The sequence below is a fragment of the Nuphar pumila genome, chromosome 13 (genome assembly GCF_984573655.1).
Source record: "Nuphar pumila chromosome 13, dmNupPumi1.hap1.1, whole genome shotgun sequence".
In the NCBI taxonomy this organism is placed as follows: domain Eukaryota; kingdom Viridiplantae; phylum Streptophyta; class Magnoliopsida; order Nymphaeales; family Nymphaeaceae; genus Nuphar; species Nuphar pumila.
The window spans coordinates 9,390,996-9,410,406 of NC_143261.1; the positions used below are offsets into that span (position 1 = coordinate 9,390,996).

Consider the following 19,411-nt stretch of genomic DNA (forward strand, 5'->3'; position numbering starts at 1 on the left):
GGCAACTTACATCAGACTCAACAAAAGCAAAATAGACTCTAAGCGCAACTTTACAATGTAAGTCACAAGAGAACACCATAAATGTTTTAGATAAGTATGTTATTTATTCCTTTTATGATTATGGTTGTGATTATTAATTCATGGAACCATAAACATGTTTTAAATTTATCAAGGGTATCAATTTGCAGTACACTTGTTAACATCCATCTCATGATGTAGAAGTCAACTATTACATGTGTGTGCATGCACTCAAGAAGTATATTAATTTGTGTTTACATGAATGGGATATTGGGTTATATGCTAAATTGGGGCTAACATCTGGTCAGGTCACCATGACGCCCAAATGAGTTGTATATTTTTTTTTTGTTCTTCATAAAACTAACCTTACAGATGTGATCTACATGGTTTGATTAGTGGGAATAGACTCCTGGATCAATCCCAAAACGACACTTAGGAATGATTTTATGAATCCCGAAAAATCATTGGCCTATAACGTACATTATTTCTCGGCATGGCTCTTACAATTGTGTCATTTAGTAAAAAAAATGATTCAAGAGTCCATACTTAGCATTTGATTCATGTTGAATCCATTTATGAAGTTCAATTGGATCAACACGACCTGAACCTATGATTTCTAGCTCATTTGGATTTTCAGGTTGCCATGACCAAATACTACCCGGATAAATTAGGTATCCATATGGGTCATTCACAGTCATAAGGAGTCATAAACCTTGCTTGCGCAAGCTATGATTACATAATTTTCTCTAGCATAAGATATGTTATAACTTGTGATACATACAGCGTTAATAATGACATCTGATAATAACGGGTTATTAACGTGCTATTTAGGAAAACGAGGAGTACCTTTTTCAGCCTTGTCGTCTCCTTTGATCAATTGAGCCATTTTGGAATACCAATAATATGTAGGAAATTTAAAGATTGTGATCTAGAAGGGCTCTCCCACATCCTGTAGGAGCATCTCATGCATATAACTAAGTGAACAAAACCCATGGGTATCTTTGTGTATTCCAATAAGACTGTTTGGGAGCCGTTGTTGGGGGTGATGATGATTGGGTAGATTTGGCAACATCATCTTTCTGAGGGTGTTTTTGAAGAGAGGGGATCCAAGAAGCGCGCTTAAGTGCCCTGGGTATATGATGCAGCCAATCACATGACAACATTCAACGTGAGGCCTGCAATCTGCGACTGCGGGCACCATGCACCATGTAATACTGTCATGTGATTGGCTGTGTCACATACCCGGGGCACTTAAGTGCTCCCTAGTCCCTGGGTCCCCTCTCGTTTTTTAAACCCACCCATTTATAACACCATCTCCCCTCCCAACACCACTCCCATCTCAATCTCCCCTCCTAAAACATAGACTCCAATCAACGGAGATGCTTGGAATTCGGTGAACCCTCAGTCATCGCTTCCAACTACGGCTCTCAAACAGAGCCTAAGTGTTATAAGTCTCTGCCCAACACTGGTGGGGGTATCTCGATCCCCCAAACTCCATAAAGGATGCAGAAAACCGACAAGAGCACAGAATTGCAATTCCTCGCATATCATCGATGTAAACCCATTTTCATTGTTTCTCTTTTTTACGCTTGAAATTTGAGAAAGATGGTGGTTGATTATTGCTTGCGCAAGTCATTTTTGCCCCACATTAGATTATCCAGGAGGTTGAAAATTCAGACTTTGGGCGCTTGTTTGTATAACGAGAGATGAGTCTCTGAGTTTGATGTGAGATTTGGCTAGCTCAAACAGGCCTTAAAATGATTCCAGAAAAAATAAAAAATGAAAAACAGAGTACCCCAACTGGTCCATTCCAGACAAGCCGTTTCTTTTCAGGCACCACAATTGCCAGATTTGATTAGTATGTACATACGACCAATGGCTCAAAAAAAAAAAGCACCAGTGTTTGACTCAATTGAGAAATGAATTAAAATGAATGGCAAAACAATGGGGTGAAAAAAAAAATCACATGCAATAGGTGAAGGAAGACCCCAGCTATCTCAGGATGCTTTTTACAAGTCCATCTCATCAGGGAGTGAAGCAATGGACCTCACCACTCGCTGAGCTTGCACATCTTGATCATAGGGTGGTCATACTTGATGTATTTGGTCCAGTATGTCCTGTACTTGGTCATTGCAATCTCCAGCCAGGGCTTCATGTTCCCATTATAGTGAACAACAGCTGCATTCTCGATCTCCGACCGATCCACACTGGGGTTGTAGCCCAACCCTAAGACATGCCATGATTTATCCAGTGGCTGTGTCAACCCATAAAATGTTATGAGACCAGGAGGCAGTGTTCCAAGCTTCCACAATGTTCTCTCCTCGTTCTGGTTGCAGTAGACATAAAGGATGGCATCAGAGAAGCAGGCAAAGCAAAACTTGAACCTAGAACTCAAGAATAAGAAGGGAAAGAAAAACAAGAGAAACAAAAGAATGCTAACACAGATGGAGCATGATTTGCAAATTCTCACCATATTTTGCCATTTGTGATAAATGCCAGTAATATCCCTCTTCTTCCACTCCTTTAGATCAAAAACATTCATCCCGTATGCCCAACCGCAGGCGTTTGGGCTGAAATGTCTGGATATGCGAGGGTTTGAAAAATTGAGGTACTTATCAAACCGATGAAAGCTCTGTCCGCATGTTTCCACTGCCCCATTTACTTTGCCCTTCAGATCAACTGACCATAATGGCGTCAAATCTTTCTGGACCACAATATCATCGTCAAGGAACAAGATCTTATCTACCTTGGGATAAACCTGCGGGAGGTAGAATCTCAGATGGTTCAGCATGGACAGATACTTTGGGTTTCTGTACTTGAGATTGGAAGAACCCGCCGAAAGAGTGGTTGGATGATCTGCCTTGAAATAATAAGCTTTCATCGCTGCAGATTCAAGCTGCCTTAGAACAGGACAATATGATGAGTTCAGCCACTTGAACTCATCAACATTTTCAACATGGATTGTAGCACTTCCAGGTGGGTTGAGCAAAAACCACATACTCATGGCCCCAAAGTTCAGCTTGTCAGTTACCAAATGAAATACATGCTTCTCTGGTTCCTGAAATTTAGTGAACGATATTCTAGCCATGTGAGAAGAACAAGAAAATGTAATGTAGGTAAAACAACATGATGTTTATGTTTAATACCTTTGCATTCATGACTGTTGAGTTGACAACAACAGATGCAGCCAAGACATTATCCGAGAACAGAGCATAATGGTATAAATTTGGGTCCTCCAGTTTATCCATGTTAGGAAACTTCCTTTCCTCAGGTGGAAGAAGGTAATATGCAATTGTCAAGCGCATGGATAAGCAATGAATTGCATTGGGAATTGTCTTAGCTGCTAGTTGGCTTAAAATTATGCTCTGCTTCTTCAAGCTTCTCACCTGCTCATCTGCAGATTGGAGCATTGCACGTAGTCTTTGGGTTACCAACGTGCAATCATGAAGATGTATTCTAGCCTTTGACAATGTATCACCCATTAATTTCATCTTCTCGATTGCACTGTGATATAGATTTTACAAAATGAGTGGCTCATGTGATATAAAGGCTAAACACAATATCATCCACCTAGTGCATGTTTAAAGGGTCACAGGGTCACCTGCGATTGAGATCTGCATCAATACTAGTCTCTCCTAAAGCCCGTTGGCTCTCTTTCAGGTGAAGCATTAACTCCTCATATATCGCATTCCTGTTCTTTGTTTTGGCAATGCTTGCATACACCCTAGCCATGATTATTTGGTCTCTTATAGCCCTTACTGTTGTATCAGAGTTTTCGTTTTCATTCTCCCGCCTCCATATGCTATATTTCCCAAGTACTGCAGAGTCCACAGCTTTAGAACGCTCAATGGCAGCATTTTCAAGCTTAACAGTAGCTTCACTATCTTGCTGTACCAGCTCAGTTGCCCTCTTCTCCCTCTGCCTCTGTCTCAACACCTATAAGAGCACAAATTCATAAGAATAAGATTGCACACACAAATTTACAAAAAATGCATATAAAAGCACATCCAAGATCTCAAGAGATTATGGCATTTTGTGAGTTTATTTAGCAGTCAAAAATATAAAGCTTGAAGAGGTAATAAGGGGTCACCCACGCATGCGAAAAGGTTTTCACAATGAAAAGGAGAAGAAAAAATACAACCCCATTATGATGTAAGAATCAGGTCTGAAAGTGACAAACTAATCCAAAACAGCTCAATTCTGGCCTGGTTCCAGCCTGACCTGAACCTACCCAAGAGAGATCAGTTCCTGCCATCCTGTCCATATGGTAGAGGTCCAAGAGAGGACACAAAAGCTCTCTCAATCATAGTTGGCAAACTCATGACTCGGGCTCGGATCAGACCCCTACTGGGTCACCGAGTCAGCGGGTTGACTCGGTGACTCGGACGAGTCAGGACTCTACATTTTATAGTGTAAGCACATGAATAAGACATTGAAATAACTAAACTTCAAGCTAATATGTCAATAGCTAAGTTACAAAAACATATAATTATACATGATTATTAACTTTTTTCATTGAACAATATTAGATTCTTCATAACAAGTGACTTAATATAAGAATTATGCATTAAAATAATAAAATACATGATAAAATTTTTTATTTAATAGGTTGGATCGGCAGTCCTGAATCGTGACCCAGTTGGGGTCTGATCTGAGTCGACTCAGGAATTGCCAACTATGCTCTCAATAGTAATATCAAGCTCCCTTTCCATATCTGAAAGCATTCTATCCTTCTTTGAAATATATTAAAATATCCATACCATCTTTTCATATGTCAATCCATACACTGATGCTGACAAAAGATCTCATGAGATAGTTCATTTCTTGGATTTTTTCAAATTATCTCACAGTCAACTGATGATGTTTTTACCTTTTTATCAGACATTACATTTGGTCATAGCAAGTTAGGCACTCACATACATGTATACACAATTAAAAGCTTGTGAATAAGAACATTACCCTTCGGGCTAATCTTGCTGGAGTATCAGTAGATTGAGGGTCACCTGCAGTAAAGAAAGACAGTCAGCGTAATCATGGTTACATTTCAGAAGTTTCTGTTGAGAAACAACAGAAGAAATGATAGGCCAATGATACCAGGTACAGATTCTTCTCTGATCTCTTTAGTCTCAGATGCCACTTGCTCAGTTGCTTTATGACCATCAGTAACTGCATCTTCTCGCTTGACAGATACAATCTCCTTTCTTGAGTCAGGAATTTGACTCTGTTCCAAAAATAAATGTTAGCAAAGGTTGGGGCATCCTTACCAAGATGACATACCTAGAAAATTTTACCTCTTCTGCATGATCTGAATTGCCATATACCCATGAAGAAGACAAACCATTATGTCTCAAAATATTAAGACTCAGAGGACCAGAGTCATTTGTGTTGGCTGTGATGACATCAATGGCCTGAAAATATATCTAATTAGATTAGTTTTCTTGTATATCATCAAGATGATCATGCAATCAAATATCATTTCCTTGCCTCTTCAGAAAACAGGGGCTTAATGTGCTGCATAGCCAGCTGTTTCCTCCAGTCAAAGGCCTGCACCAATAGAATCAGGCATAGTAAGCAAAGTGTCCAACTTAAAGTAGTTAATTTACAGCCTACATTCACTATCCGGCATATATATTCAAAGTTGAAACATATATGCAAAATGCAACCTACCTGTCCATTAGGGTCAGCAAGGAAATCTATCTGACCTGAGAAATGAAAGGGCACCAACACCTGATTGGTTAGTATGGATAAAAACTTAATTTCAAACAGATTAGTAGAGGATAAAAAAAGAATGACCTCTATACACACAAACTGATCACTAATGAAGTCTTGGAACAAAGAACTGTTTTCTTTTTTACTTTTTGCAAGTCCCCAAACATTTCACTCCATAAAGATGTAAACAAGCAAAGTCATACACCAAGTTTCCAAGAGAGAGGTTGTTATGACAACACATAAAAGACAAACATCAGATTCTCAAACCCTGAACAAGGTTCAGATTAAAAATTGTGCAACAGAATATGATCATAAGAGCTGGCAAAGAAGCAAAATCAGAATGCCTTAGCAAATTTCGTTTGTATAGAAGGAGTTAGAAGTTTAGAAAATGGCATGGAAATCATAGTTCCCAAGCAACATACTAAAAAGTGAGGATGTATACGATTGGGAGTTTGGGATACTTGCTGGGAGAACGTCTCTTGTTACTACTGGCAACATAGTAAAAAACGTGATGCTAGCAAAAATTCCAAGAAAAGCTGTTAATGCCTTCTTACAAAATAAGAACTAGGTTGTATACCAAAAAGCAAAATAATGCATATAACTAGCTGCATCCCACAATATAAAGAAAAGAAGCAAGATAGTAATGTCCAGTGTAGACAAAAATCCAACATCAAACACTCAATTCATAGTGTTTTCCCAGGATTCAGCAAGACCTCCATACTGTAATGAAATACAAAAACACAAGTAGATGCATTTTATGGGATAAAAACCACACAACCAAGGACCGGGTCAATACAAGAACTCAAGCACAAAGCCACTAATGGGCAAAAGAGAGCATAAAAAATATAAGATAGATTTCATATAAATGCTTGAGACAAGCATAGATAACAAGGGGATTACTCCCCTTAATATAGACAAGAGAGAGCTCAAGGGCCCTTGGGACCATCCACAACGGCTCTTAAGGCTAAGGACATTAATGCCCTTGGTTAAAACCAAAAAAACAAAAAGAATAAAAAGAATGAAAAAATAGAAAGGACTAAAGAGCCCCTAATGGGTACAACTTATTACAAATGTGAAATGACAAAAATACCCCTAATGGGTATTACCTATTACAAGTACAAGAATATATATATATATATATATATATATATATACAATTTAACACTCTCCCTCAAACTTATGGTGTAATCACCAAAAGTTTGTCAAAGAAGAAATGGGATCAGGGAGAAGGAAGCGCCTTTGTGAAGAAATTAGCTAGCTGAAATTCTGATGCTACATATCACAAGATGATAGTATTCTAAATATACTCTTCACGAACATAATGGCAATCAATCTCAATATGTTTGGTCCGTTTATGGAATGTGTGATTGCCAACGATGTAGTGTTAAATAATGTGTTGTACTTTTGTTCTATGTAAACTGAAATATTCATCAGGGGTATTTCAGTTATTTTACTCATGTAATAGGTGTCAGCCTAGTAGATGCTGTTTTTCTTTTTATTTCATTTTTCTTTCTTTCTTGTTTTTTTTTATTTAATACGCAATATGGTTGTTGGGGCAGCCCAACTAGCTGTTGGGAGCAACGGTCATATGACCGTTGGGGGCTAGCCCAATGACTAGTTGGGCTGCCCCCATTATCTCTTTTTTGTATTACAAATAGGGTTTTCCCTTTGTATTTCTCAATGCTTTTCTAAGCATTTCCAATATATATATATATATATATATATATATATATATATATATATATATATATTGTATTTGTGTTGGCCCATAGTGACTCTTGTAGTGCTTTTGTGATTGTTCTCTCTTGGATATTGTATTGCCCCTTTTCCCTTGGTGGACTAGTGTTTGTGCACTTCTTTTGTGTTCTTGTTAACCCTTATTGGGTTCTTTATTGTATTTTCGCTTATTTCATTACATGGTATCAGAGCCAACGGCTCTTGGGATTGTGTGAAACTTCTACAAAGTTCGTGATTCCAAAGAAAGGATCTTCCACAAGTCTAGTTTTTCTCTATCAATATGGGTGAAAATTAATCCATGATGGTGATCGCATTCAAGCTAAATGACTCCAACTATTTGATGTGGACCGCCGCTATGGAGCATCATATTAAAGAGAAGTTATAGGAACATGTGAGTGATATCACAAGTGTTAAAATGCATTGTATAAGATTATATGTATATATATATATGCTTATTTATTTATTTTTTGGTTATGTAATTTGAGTATATGACCAAGGGTATTTTGGTTTTTTTATACATGTAATAGGTGTTGTCCATTAGGGATAATTTTGGGTTTTTTATCTCTTTTTTTTCTTTCTTTGTTTAGGGGCTCTATGGTCAATATTTATGACGGTTGGAGAGCTCCCTGTTAAAATGTATCTCTTTATGTAAATATTTACATATATATAAAGAGAGATACATATACATATATACATCACGTATATATGTATATGTATCTATCTATATATATGTAAATATATATGTTTCTTTTTTCTTGTAAAACCCGAAAGGGTATTTTAGTCATTTCTCTCCATTTTACGCATATTCATAATTACGAATATGCTGTAATTCTTTTTGCTTTTTTTACTTTTCTTCTTTTCTTTTTTCTTTTCCCTTTTTTGTCTTTTTTCTTTATTTCTTTGTTGACTCAAAGTCAACCTTGGAGGGCTCAACACTAGCTGTTGAGCCTCTCCAACGGTTAGAATTCTAACCGTTGGAGGGGCTCCAACAGCTAGTGGAGCCCCTCCAAGGCTCCTTTTCCCTCTTATAAATAGGGGAGTTCCCCCTTTGTAAACTTCACTTCTTGGAGCTTTTGTTCTCCATTCTTCTCAATAAAATTCTTTATATTTTGTATGCCTTTGTGCATTTGAGTTTCTTTATTGTACCTTTGTGTACATTTGTTCTAAGTGTTCTTGTGCATTTGTGCACATTGGTGGTGTTGTGCTTATTGCACACTTTATCTCATTTTTTAGATATTTTCACATGGTATCAGAGCTAGGCTTAAAGGAAAAGAAGATCGTGCTTTTTTCTCTTCGTTGGAGTACCTCGTAAAGCGTGCCATTAAGTTGTGGTGGTTGAAGTGAAGATTCGGCTCTTCATCCTATATTTTAGAAGCTTCCTACATCAAGAAGGGTCGCATTTCGCATTGTGGTACGCATTTATTTCTCTTTGTATCATCTCTAATGGGCGAAAAGGATTCTCACTTCTCTCTTGGCTTCAAATTGAATGAAACGAATTATCATGTATGGGCCATGGAGGCCCATATAAAAGGAAAGGGTCTTTGGGGATATGTTCAAGGAACTATTCCCGAACAAAAAATTACTACCCTTGAGAGAGGGGAGATCAAGGTTCTTGAGGGAGAAGAAAGAGAAAAGGCTTTTGAAGATTACAATAATAAGCATGAAGAATGGGAAATGAAAAATTACAAAATACTCTCATGGTTCTTCTCTTCGGTTGAGACCAAAATTAATGCCAACATTCTAAAGTTCAAAAAGGCATATCAAGTATGGGAATATCTTGAAAGAATGTATACTTCAAGAGATTTGTCCCATAAATACTATCTCCAAAAGAAGACTTTAACCCTTCAACAAGGAGAAATGTCCGTTAGAGAGTATTTCGCCGAGTTATCCACTATTTGGGATGAACTTGCCCTCCAAGAACCTAAATGAAGTGGTGAGGCTATTGAATTGAGAGCCAAACAATTAGAAGAGGATAATTTCTTTAACTTTTTAAATGGGCTTAGACCCGAGTTTGAACAAACTAGATCCTCTCTCTTGTCTTCTTTCTCTTCTCCTCCATTGGAAGATGTACTTACCAAATTAAGTGGAGAAGAAACTAGATTGGGAATGAATAAAACCAATCTAAGTGTGTTGGCCGTTCCCTCTAAAGATGAGGATGAGGGTGCTTATGCCGTCTCAAGACCGGGGAATAATGTTAAAACCTATAAACCCCCTCATTTTAACAAAAATCAAGGAGGAAGAGAAAATGGTGGGCATTATGGAAGAAGAGATTATAGTAAGATCATATGCCATTTTTGCAAAGAACCGGGTCACATTAAACCGGTATGCCCTAAATGGAAGAAGATGGTGGCTATGTCTACTACTTTTCAATCTACCAAGGAGGAAGGTCCATCAACTTCCAACCATGCTACTTTGGATCTCAATCAAATCATGGAAGCTCTTCAACCACTCCTCAAGGGATCCGTTTCCGGAGCCGCCATGACCACCTTCTCTCCTCCCGGTAAGACTCTTTGGCTCTTAGACTCGGGTGCATCCTTTCATATGACTCCAAATGTTTTTGCACTTTCTAAATACTCAAAAAATTTGTCACCTTCTTTTGTCTCTACCGCGGATGGGGCTTCTCTTGAAATAAAAGGAATTGGTGATTTTGAAAGACAAGGTTTTTCTATTCCTAAAGGTAGATTTATACCAAAACTAAATTTAAATTTGCTTTCCGTCTCTCAACTATCGGATCATGGGTGTGATATCAAATTCTCATCAAATAAATGTTGGATACAGGATCGCCGGTCCGGGAAGTTGATTGGGGAAGGCTCTAGGAAGGGAGATCTTTATCTCATGGAATTTCTTCAAATTCCAAAAACCTCTTTTTGTAATGTTGCCCAACATAAGGATATAAATGTTTGGCATAAACGCCTTGGGCATCCAAATATTGTCAAGCTTTCGTATTTACATTTTGCTAAAACCTTATGTAAAGACAATTTCAATTGTAATGATTGTATTCTTGGTAAAATGAGAAGCTTACCTTTTGGACAAAGAACTATGTTTTCAACTAAGCCTTTCGAAATTGTGCATTCGGATGTTTGGGGACCGGCACCCGTTGTGTCTAAGAGAGGATTTTCGTATTATGTTATTTATGTGGATGATTTCTCAAGGTATAGTTGGATATACTTCCTCAAACATAAACATGAGGTTTTTTCTACTTTTAAGGTTTTTCACAAGTTAATACAAAATCAATTCAATAGTAAATTACAAATTCTTAGAACCGATTCCGGGGGAGAATATCTCTCAAATGATTTCAAAAGTTATATTGAAAATAACGGGATTGTTCATTAAAGGTCTTGTCCCAAAACTCCCCAACAAAATGGGTTGGCCGAACGAAAACATAGACACATAATTGAAACTACAAGAACTTTGCTAATTTCTCAAAAAATTCCAAAAAGATTTTGGGCCGAAGCGGCTCTTGCATCGGTTTATCTCATCAACCGACTTCCATCCAAAAACTTGAATCAAATATCTCCATATGAAATCTTGTATAAAAAAGAACCCGATTACAATAGGTTAAGAATTTTTTGTTGTAAATGTTTTGTTCTCACCGATAAGAATGATAAATTATCTCCCAAAGCTATTACTTGTGCGTTTTTAGGATATTCGGAAACCCAAAAAGGTTTTAGGTGTTATGATATTAAGAATGATAAACTATATGTTTCAAGAAATGTAACCTTTTTAGAAAACATAAGTGGTTTTGAAGAACACAAAACCCATGAAGATAATGCCGATTATTCTTTTTTGTTTGAACTATTATCTAGAAATAAAGATTTTTTTAGCGATGATGAATTAAATGAGAATGAGGATATAAGTGAAAGTATTCCTCAAACCATTCATGATGAAAAAGAAATGATAAATGAATCAATTACCTATACTCATAGAGATAAAAACACTTTTAGAAGTGCAATAGAGAAATATAGTGATCTTAGTGAATCTTCCAACAACTCTGGAAGAACTGAAAGATCTAGGAAAAATCCTTCTAGATTTATATCCTATGAGTCTTTTTCTCCAAAGCATAGGGCATGTCTTAGTGTCATTCACTCATATCAAGAACCTAGAAATTTTAAAGAAGCTAAGGAAATGATAGAATGGAGGGATGCCATGGACAACGAACTTAGAGCCCTCAACAAAGCCAAAACGTGGGTTTTTCAATGTCTTCCAGAAGGAAAGAAAACAATAGGATGTAGATGGGTTTTTAAAGTCAAAACCAAGAGTGATGGCACTCTAGAAAGATATAAAGCTCGTCTTGTCGCAAAAGGATATAGTCAAGAATAGGGCATCGATTACGAAGAAACCTTTGCTCCTGTTGCACGAATGGTTACTGTAAGGTGTTTGATCACCATTGCATCTATTAAAAAATGGAATATTTATCAAATGGATGTTAAAAATGCATTTCTAAATGGGGACCTTAATGAAGAAGTTTACATGGATGCTCCCCCTGGTATGAACATACCAAAGGGGAAAGTCCTTCGTTTGCAAAAAGCGCTTTATGGTTTAAAACAAGCCCCTAAGGCTTGGTATGATCGATTTAATGATGTGATGGTTCAAAATGGTTTTTCCTCATGCTACACTGACACTGCTCTGTTCGTCAAAAAGTCCGATGCAGGAATTGTGATTTTACTGTTATATGTTGATGATATGTTGATAACAGGTAGTGACATAAAGGGCATCAGAAACATTAAAACCACTTTAAAAGAAAGGTTTGAAATGTCAGACCTGGGGTATCTGACTTACTTTCTTGGTATCGAGGTAGTCTACTCTCATAGAGGTTATTTTTTGTCTCAAACTAAACTTGCCTGTGAGATTCTTGACAGATCAGGTATTACTGATGATAAAATTTGTGAGACCTCAGAAATTGTGGGATCAAAAATGAAGATCGATGATGGGAAACCTTTGGAGGATCCTACCCCCTACCGGCAACTTGTGGGATCTCTAATGTATCTTAGCATCACAAGACCGGACATCTCTCATGCCGTGCATACTGCAAGCCAATTTCAGCATGCTCCTACATCCGTTCATATGAGTGTCGTTCTCCGAGTTGTCAGATACATAAAAAGAACTTTAAACAAGGGAGTTTTCCTTTCCTCATCTTCTGAGTTAAATTTGATTGCATATACTGACTCTGATTGGAGAGGTGACCCAAATAATCGTCACTCCACTACAGGCTTTTGTATTTTTTTAGGTGAATCCCTGATCTCATGGAGATGTAAGAAACAACAGAAGGTGTCTCTATCATCCACCGAAGCAGAATATCGTGCCATGGCGTCTACAACTATGGAGATTGTCTGGATTCATCAGTTGCTGCAAGACATGGGGATTCCAATTCAAGAACCCACAAAGTTATGTTGTGATAATAAGAGTGCAATCTATATTGCTAAGAACCACACGTTTCATGAGCAGACAAAGCATATTGAGATGGACTGTCATTATGTCCGTGAGGCATATCTACAAAAAGTCATTGATCTTCCTTATGTGACGTCCGAATATCAGTTGGCCGATTTCTTCACCAAGGCGCTTTGCTCTCCAAGATTCAACTTTCTCCTTAGCAAACTTTCGGTAATTGTGCCCTAAGTTTGAGGGAGGGTGTTAAAATGTATCTCTCTATGTAAATATTTACATATATATATATATATATATAAAGAGATACATATACATATATACATCACGTATATATGTATATGTATCTATCTATATATATATATATATATGTAAATATATATGTTTCTTTTTTCTTGTAAAACCCGAAAGGGTATTTTAGTCATTTCTCTCCATTTTACGCATATTCATAATTACGAATATGCTGTAATTCTTTTTGCTTTTTTTACTTTTCTTCTTTTCTTTTTTCTTTTCCCTTTTTTGTCTTTTTTCTTTATTTCTTTGTTGACTCAAAGTCAACCTTGGAGGGCTCAACACTAGCTGTTGAGCCTCTCCAACGGTTAGAATTCTAACCGTTGGAGGGGCTCCAACAGCTAGTGGAGCCCCTCCAAGGCTCCTTTTCCCTCTTATAAATAGGGGAGTTCCCCCTTTGTAAACTTCACTTCTTGGAGCTTTTGTTCTCCATTCTTCTCAATAAAATTCTTTATATTTTGTATGCCTTTGTGCATTTGAGTTTCTTTATTGTACCTTTGTGTACATTTGTTCTAAGTGTTCTTGTGCATTTGTGCACATTGGTGGTGTTGTGCTTATCGCACACTTTATCTCATTTTTGAGATATTTTCACACTCCCAACGACTATATTGGGAGCTCCCCAATGCCCTCTCTTGTATATTGTTGGCTCCTTATGCAAGGCTTGTTCTAAGCATTTTGAATAATATTTTTTATTTTATATTTGTGCTCTTGCTCTCTTTTGTGAGGTTTATGTGTTAGCCCTTAGTGGCTTTTGTATTTGTGGATGTGCACATTTGTATCCCTTTTGTGGCATTGTATTTGTGCACCTGTTATTTCATTACATGGTATCAAAGCTAGAAGCTCTTGAAGGTTTGTGGATTCGAAAAGAGGACGTGTTGAAAGCTCGAAATATGTAAAGAAGCTTATGGTGGATCTACATCAACTTGGGACTTCTCCTCTCCTTGTCTCTCTATCTCTTTTTTTTTTCCTCTCTTTCTCTTCTTCTCCGCTATGGCTGATAAAGAAATTGTAACCATTGTTCACATCAAATTTGATGGAAAAAACTAAAATATATGGGCCGCAACGGTGAAAAGAATCCTCATGAGTAAAGATATGTGGTAATTTATTAATGGTTCCGCTTTAGAACCACAACCAATTCTCACAAAAATGGCTGTTTGGAGTCTATAGTGAATCTAAGGAGGAGAGCCTTAAGGGAGTTGAAAGAGAAAAAACTATGATTGAATACAAAAAAAGCCTATAAGGAGTGGGAAGTGGGCCATATCAAGGTTCTTTTTCTCTTTATGAGTAGTATGCATGAGGAGCCATACTCCAATATTCTTGAATTTGAAAGAGCGGATGAAGCTTGAAAATGTTAGACAAACCTATACCCAAAAAGATGTTGCTCACAAGTAAGATCTTAAAGACAAATACATAGTTGCAAGCAAGGAGATAAAACGGTGAGGGAATACTATAGTACCCTCAAAAGACTTTAGGATCAATTGGCTAAGCTTGAACTTATATGGAAGACACTTAATGATGCTCAAAAATGGAAGAAGTACAAGCATGAAGAACAATTGTTCTAATTTTTTAGAGATTTTAGACCCGAATTTAAACAAGTTTGGGTCAATATCATTCACAGAGAAAAACCTCTTCCCTTGCATGAAGTCTTGGCAAAATGTGTACGAAGGACACAATGTTGAAATCCATGTCCGATTCTAAGGAGATCAAGGATAATGTTTTGGTTGTTTCAAGACCAATTACCAATACAAATGTTTACAAACCACCACATTTTTCAAAACCTTACTATGGGAGACCTAGATATGATGACAACAAGAAAAAAATATAATAATATGTCATAGTTGTGGAGAACCGGGACACATCAAGCCCTGTTGTCTTAAGTTCAAGGAAAGAGAGACAAAAATGTGGCATACATAAGAACATCTCACGAAGAAAGAAGTAGAACCAATGAAAATTCAAAATTCATTGGAACCATGTTCTTTCAAATCATGAAGGCCCGTCATCCACTAATTAAGAACTCTTCCTCTCTTTCAAGAACTGCAGTATCTACATCTTCACCTCCCGGTAAAGATTGGCTTTTAGATTCTGAAACCTCATTTCATATGACCACATATTTTTTTGCTTTTTGAATGTTAAGCTAATTTAATGCAAAATAAAGTTTTTACCATGGATGGGTCCTCTCTTAAAATAAAAGGCATTAAGAATTTCAAAAATATTTCAAATTTTTTTATTCCAAAAATTTGATTTGTCCTAAAATTAAATTTAAACATTCTCCCTATTTCTCAAATTACCAACCATGAATGTAGTGCCTCCATTTCATCTAAGCAATGTTGGGTGCAAGATCTCCAGTTCGAAAAGCAGATTGGGGAAACACGTAGAGAAGGAGACCGGTACTACATAGATTGTCTTTTTCTTCTAAAAGACATTTTTTGTTATAATGTTCAAAATATAGACAGTTTTATGGCATCAAAGACTAGGACATCCTAGTTTGTCAAAATTATCTCATGTACCACATTTGAACAAATTTTGTAATGAAAATTTTTATTGTGAAGATTATGTTTTTGGCAAAATGAAAGCTCTTTCCTTTCCTAAAAGGACCTTTTCTTCTAAATTGTTTAAATTAGTGCACTCGAATGTACAGAGACCTTCTTATTATGTGATATTTGTTGATGATTATATTACATTTTCTTGGCTGAAGTTTTTGAAGTTTTAAAAAATATCATAACCTTGTCAAAAATTAATTTAAAACTAAAATTTCTATCTTCCGCTCTGACTCTGGGGGAGAGTTTATGTCAAATGATTTCGAAACTTATTTTAAAAACAATGAGATTTTACATCAAAGATAATGTGCTTATACACCTCAACAAAATGGATTAGCTGAAAGAAAACATAAGCATGTAATTAAAACCACTAGAACCTTTTTAATTTTAAAAAATGTTCAAAAACATTTTTGGGCTTAAGCTTGTTTGACTGTTGTATATCTTATTAACAGACTTTCATTATCTAAGCTTCAAAATATTTCTCCTTATGAAACTCTTTAAAAAATTTCCTAATTATCTTAGATTAAGACCTTTTGGATGTAAGTGTTTTGTTTTCACTAACAAAAATGATAAACTCTCTCCTAAAAGTATACTGTGTGCATTCTGAATAAATAAAAGCTATGAATGAATAATTAGGAGTACTTGAAAAATCTAAGACTTGAGAAATATCTTATTTATCTAAGGATAAGAAAACCATAGGTTGCAGATGGGTTTATAAAGTTAAAACTAAGAGTGATGGGACCTTAGAAAAGAACAAGGCTAGGTTAGTTGCCAAGGGTTATGCACAAAAATATTGGATAAACTATGATGAAACATTTGCTCCTGTAACTAGGAGCCTAGGATGAATTGAGTTAAGATCCTCATAGTTGTTGTTGTTGTTAAAGGTTGAGCTATATACCAAATGGATGTAAAAAATACTTTTTTAAATGGAGATTTAAAAGAAGTTTATATGGATACATCTCCCGGATATGAAGCTCCTCCTGGTAAGGTGCTTCGATGAAAAAAGGCGTTTTATGGTTTAAAACCGGCACTTAAAGCCTGGTATGATCGTTTCAACTATGCTCAAACTTTGTTTTAAATCTTACTATACTGATATTGCCATGTTTACTAAGAAACACAAGTAGATAACTCTTATGGGCTTACAAAATACACAAAAATGCACACAACCAAGGACCACTTATGGGTCAAAACAAGAACTCAAGCACAAAGCCACTAATGGGCAAGAGAGAGCATAAAAAAATATAAAATGGATTTCATATAAATGCTTGAGACAAGCATAGATAACAAGAGGGGGGTTACTCCCCTTTATATAGACAAGAGAGAGCTCAAGGGCCCTTAGGACCATCCCCAACGGCTCTTCAGGCTAAGGACATTAATGCCCTTAGCTAAAACCAAAAAGAAAAAATATATAAATGTCTAAAGTGCCCCTAATGGGCACAACCTATTACAAATATAAAATCCTTGCAAACAATCAAGTTTTCAAATAACTTGATACTTCAAACACTCAAGACACAAAATAAATGCACAGTGTTTATAAGTTTTACACCACACAAAAAGTGCAATAAATGCAGTGTTTATAAGCTTTACACTACAAAAAAAGTGCAATAAATGCAGTGTTTATAAGCTTAAGGAGACAACTCCTTACCGTAATACATTCTTACAATGGGCTCACATAGCCCTTATTTATAAGCATACTTAAAGAGTCGTTGGGTTATTCCCAACGGCTCTTATTAGAGATGTTGGGAATCAACCCAACGTCTATCTTTTTTAAACAGTGTACAACAGTCAGTGGCCGACTGTTGTACACTGTACACAGTCAGCCACTGACTGTGTACAGAAATATTACATAAAAAAAACAAAAATAAAAAATAAAAAAATTACAAAAATAAGAAAAAATAAAGAGGAATTACAATCATATTCAAAAACATGAATATGCGTAAAATGTAGAAATGACTAAAATACCCTTACAGCTAATACATTGTCTTATGAATTACAATTTAACCCCCCCCTCAAACTTAGGGCAAGATGACTGAAAGTTTGCCAAGGAGGAAATTGAACTGCGGAGCACACAAGACTTTGGTGAAGAAATCTACGAACTGACATTCTGAAGTTACATATGGAAGATCTATAACTCCTTTCAGATACAATTCACGAACATAGTGACAGTCCATCTCAATGTGTTTAATCCGCTTATGAAAAGTATGATTTTTGGCAAAGTATATTGCACTCTTGTTATCACAGCATAGCTTGGTGGGCCCTTCTATTGAGATCTCTATGTCTTCTAATAGTTGATGAATCCATATAATTTTCATGACAGTAGTCACCATGGCACGATATCCAGCTTCTATTGAGGATAGAGACACTTTTTGTTGTTTCTTACATCTCCATGAAATCAGCGAGTCTCCTAAAAACACACAAAAACCAATGGTGGAGTGACGGTTATTTGGGTCACTTCCCCAGTCATATTCAATATAAGCAATTAATTTTAATTCAGAAGAAGAGGATAAGAATACTCCCTTGTTTAGTGTGCCCTTTATGTATCTCACAATTCGTAAGATGACACTCATGTGAACTGATGTTGATGCATGTTGGAATTGACTTGCAGTATGAACTGCATGAGAGATATATGGTCTAGTAATACTCAGATACATCAAAGATCCCACAAGTTGTCTATAGGGGGTGAGATCGGAGAGAGTAATACCATCATCAATCTTCATTTTGGCTCCTACTATAGCAGGAGTTTCACAAACCTTCTCATCCGTAATACCTGACCTGTCAATAATCTCAGAGGCAAGCTTAGTTTGAAATAAAAAATACCCTCTATGAGAGTATGCTACTTCAATACCCAAAAAATAAGTTAGAAATCCAAAATCAGACATTTCAAACCTATCCTTCAAAATTGATTTTATTCTTTTAACCCCTTTAGAATCACTTTCGGTTATAAGCATATCATCCACATATAAGAGCAGAATGACAATCCCTGCATTGATTTTTCTAACAAATAAGGCAATGTCAGTGAAACACGAAGAAAAACCATTTTCTAACATTACGGAGTTAAATCTATCATACCAAGCTTTAAGGGCTTGTTTTAAACCATAAAATGCTTTTCGAAGGCGAAGCACTTTCCCTTTGGGAGTCTCCATTCCTGGTAGAACATCCATATATACCTCTTCATTCAGATCACCATTAAGGTAGGCGTTTTTAACATTCATTTTATAGATGTTCTACTTGTTGATTGAGGCAACGGTAATGAGACATCGGACAGAGACCATTCAGGCTACAAGGGCAAAAGTTTTTTCATAATCAATTCTGTATTCTTGACTATATCCCTTTGCAACTAATCGAGTCTTATATCTCTCAAGAGATTCATCACTCTTAGTTTTTACCTTAAATACTCATCTACACCCTATTGCTTTCTTACCCTTAAGAAGATCTTGGAACTCCCAAGTCTTTGCCCTGTTGAGAGTTGAAAGCTCACATTATATTGCTTTCAGCAAACGCAACTTTGACGAAGGCATAGTACTGGGCCAAGGTCTGATCTTCCTGCTGCAAATTATATATCTCTTGTTCGACTTGCAGGATACGACTCACATTAGTCTCTTGTGAGTACGTATCTCGAAGATTGTCCCACATTTGTTTGGTTGTATTATAGTAAATTAAACCATCTGCAATATGGGGTTCGACACTATTCATGATTCATGACATAACTATGTCATTATCTTCATCCCAAGTAACGT

The 19,411-nt window shown here is 36.5% G+C and overlaps 1 protein-coding gene across 1 annotated transcript in view; it reads right to left on the reverse strand.

Moving 5' to 3' along the window:
* Positions 1–1,737: 1,737 nt before the first annotated feature.
* LOC149817704 (polygalacturonate 4-alpha-galacturonosyltransferase-like) overlaps positions 1,738–19,411 on the reverse strand; it is a 28,419-nt gene continuing 10,745 nt past the window's right edge. Inside the window, exons 2-10 of the mRNA XM_089986053.1 lie at positions 5,686–5,720; positions 5,503–5,562; positions 5,310–5,426; positions 5,113–5,239; positions 4,978–5,021; positions 3,620–3,954; positions 3,165–3,522; positions 2,489–3,076; positions 1,738–2,344 (exon numbers count right to left, since the gene is read on the reverse strand). Coding sequence (XP_089842179.1) covers positions 2,066–2,344; positions 2,489–3,076; positions 3,165–3,522; positions 3,620–3,954; positions 4,978–5,021; positions 5,113–5,239; positions 5,310–5,426; positions 5,503–5,562; positions 5,686–5,720 — 1,943 coding nt within the window. The 3' untranslated portion in view covers positions 1,738–2,065. The remainder of the gene's footprint in view (positions 2,345–2,488; positions 3,077–3,164; positions 3,523–3,619; positions 3,955–4,977; positions 5,022–5,112; positions 5,240–5,309; positions 5,427–5,502; positions 5,563–5,685; positions 5,721–19,411) is intronic.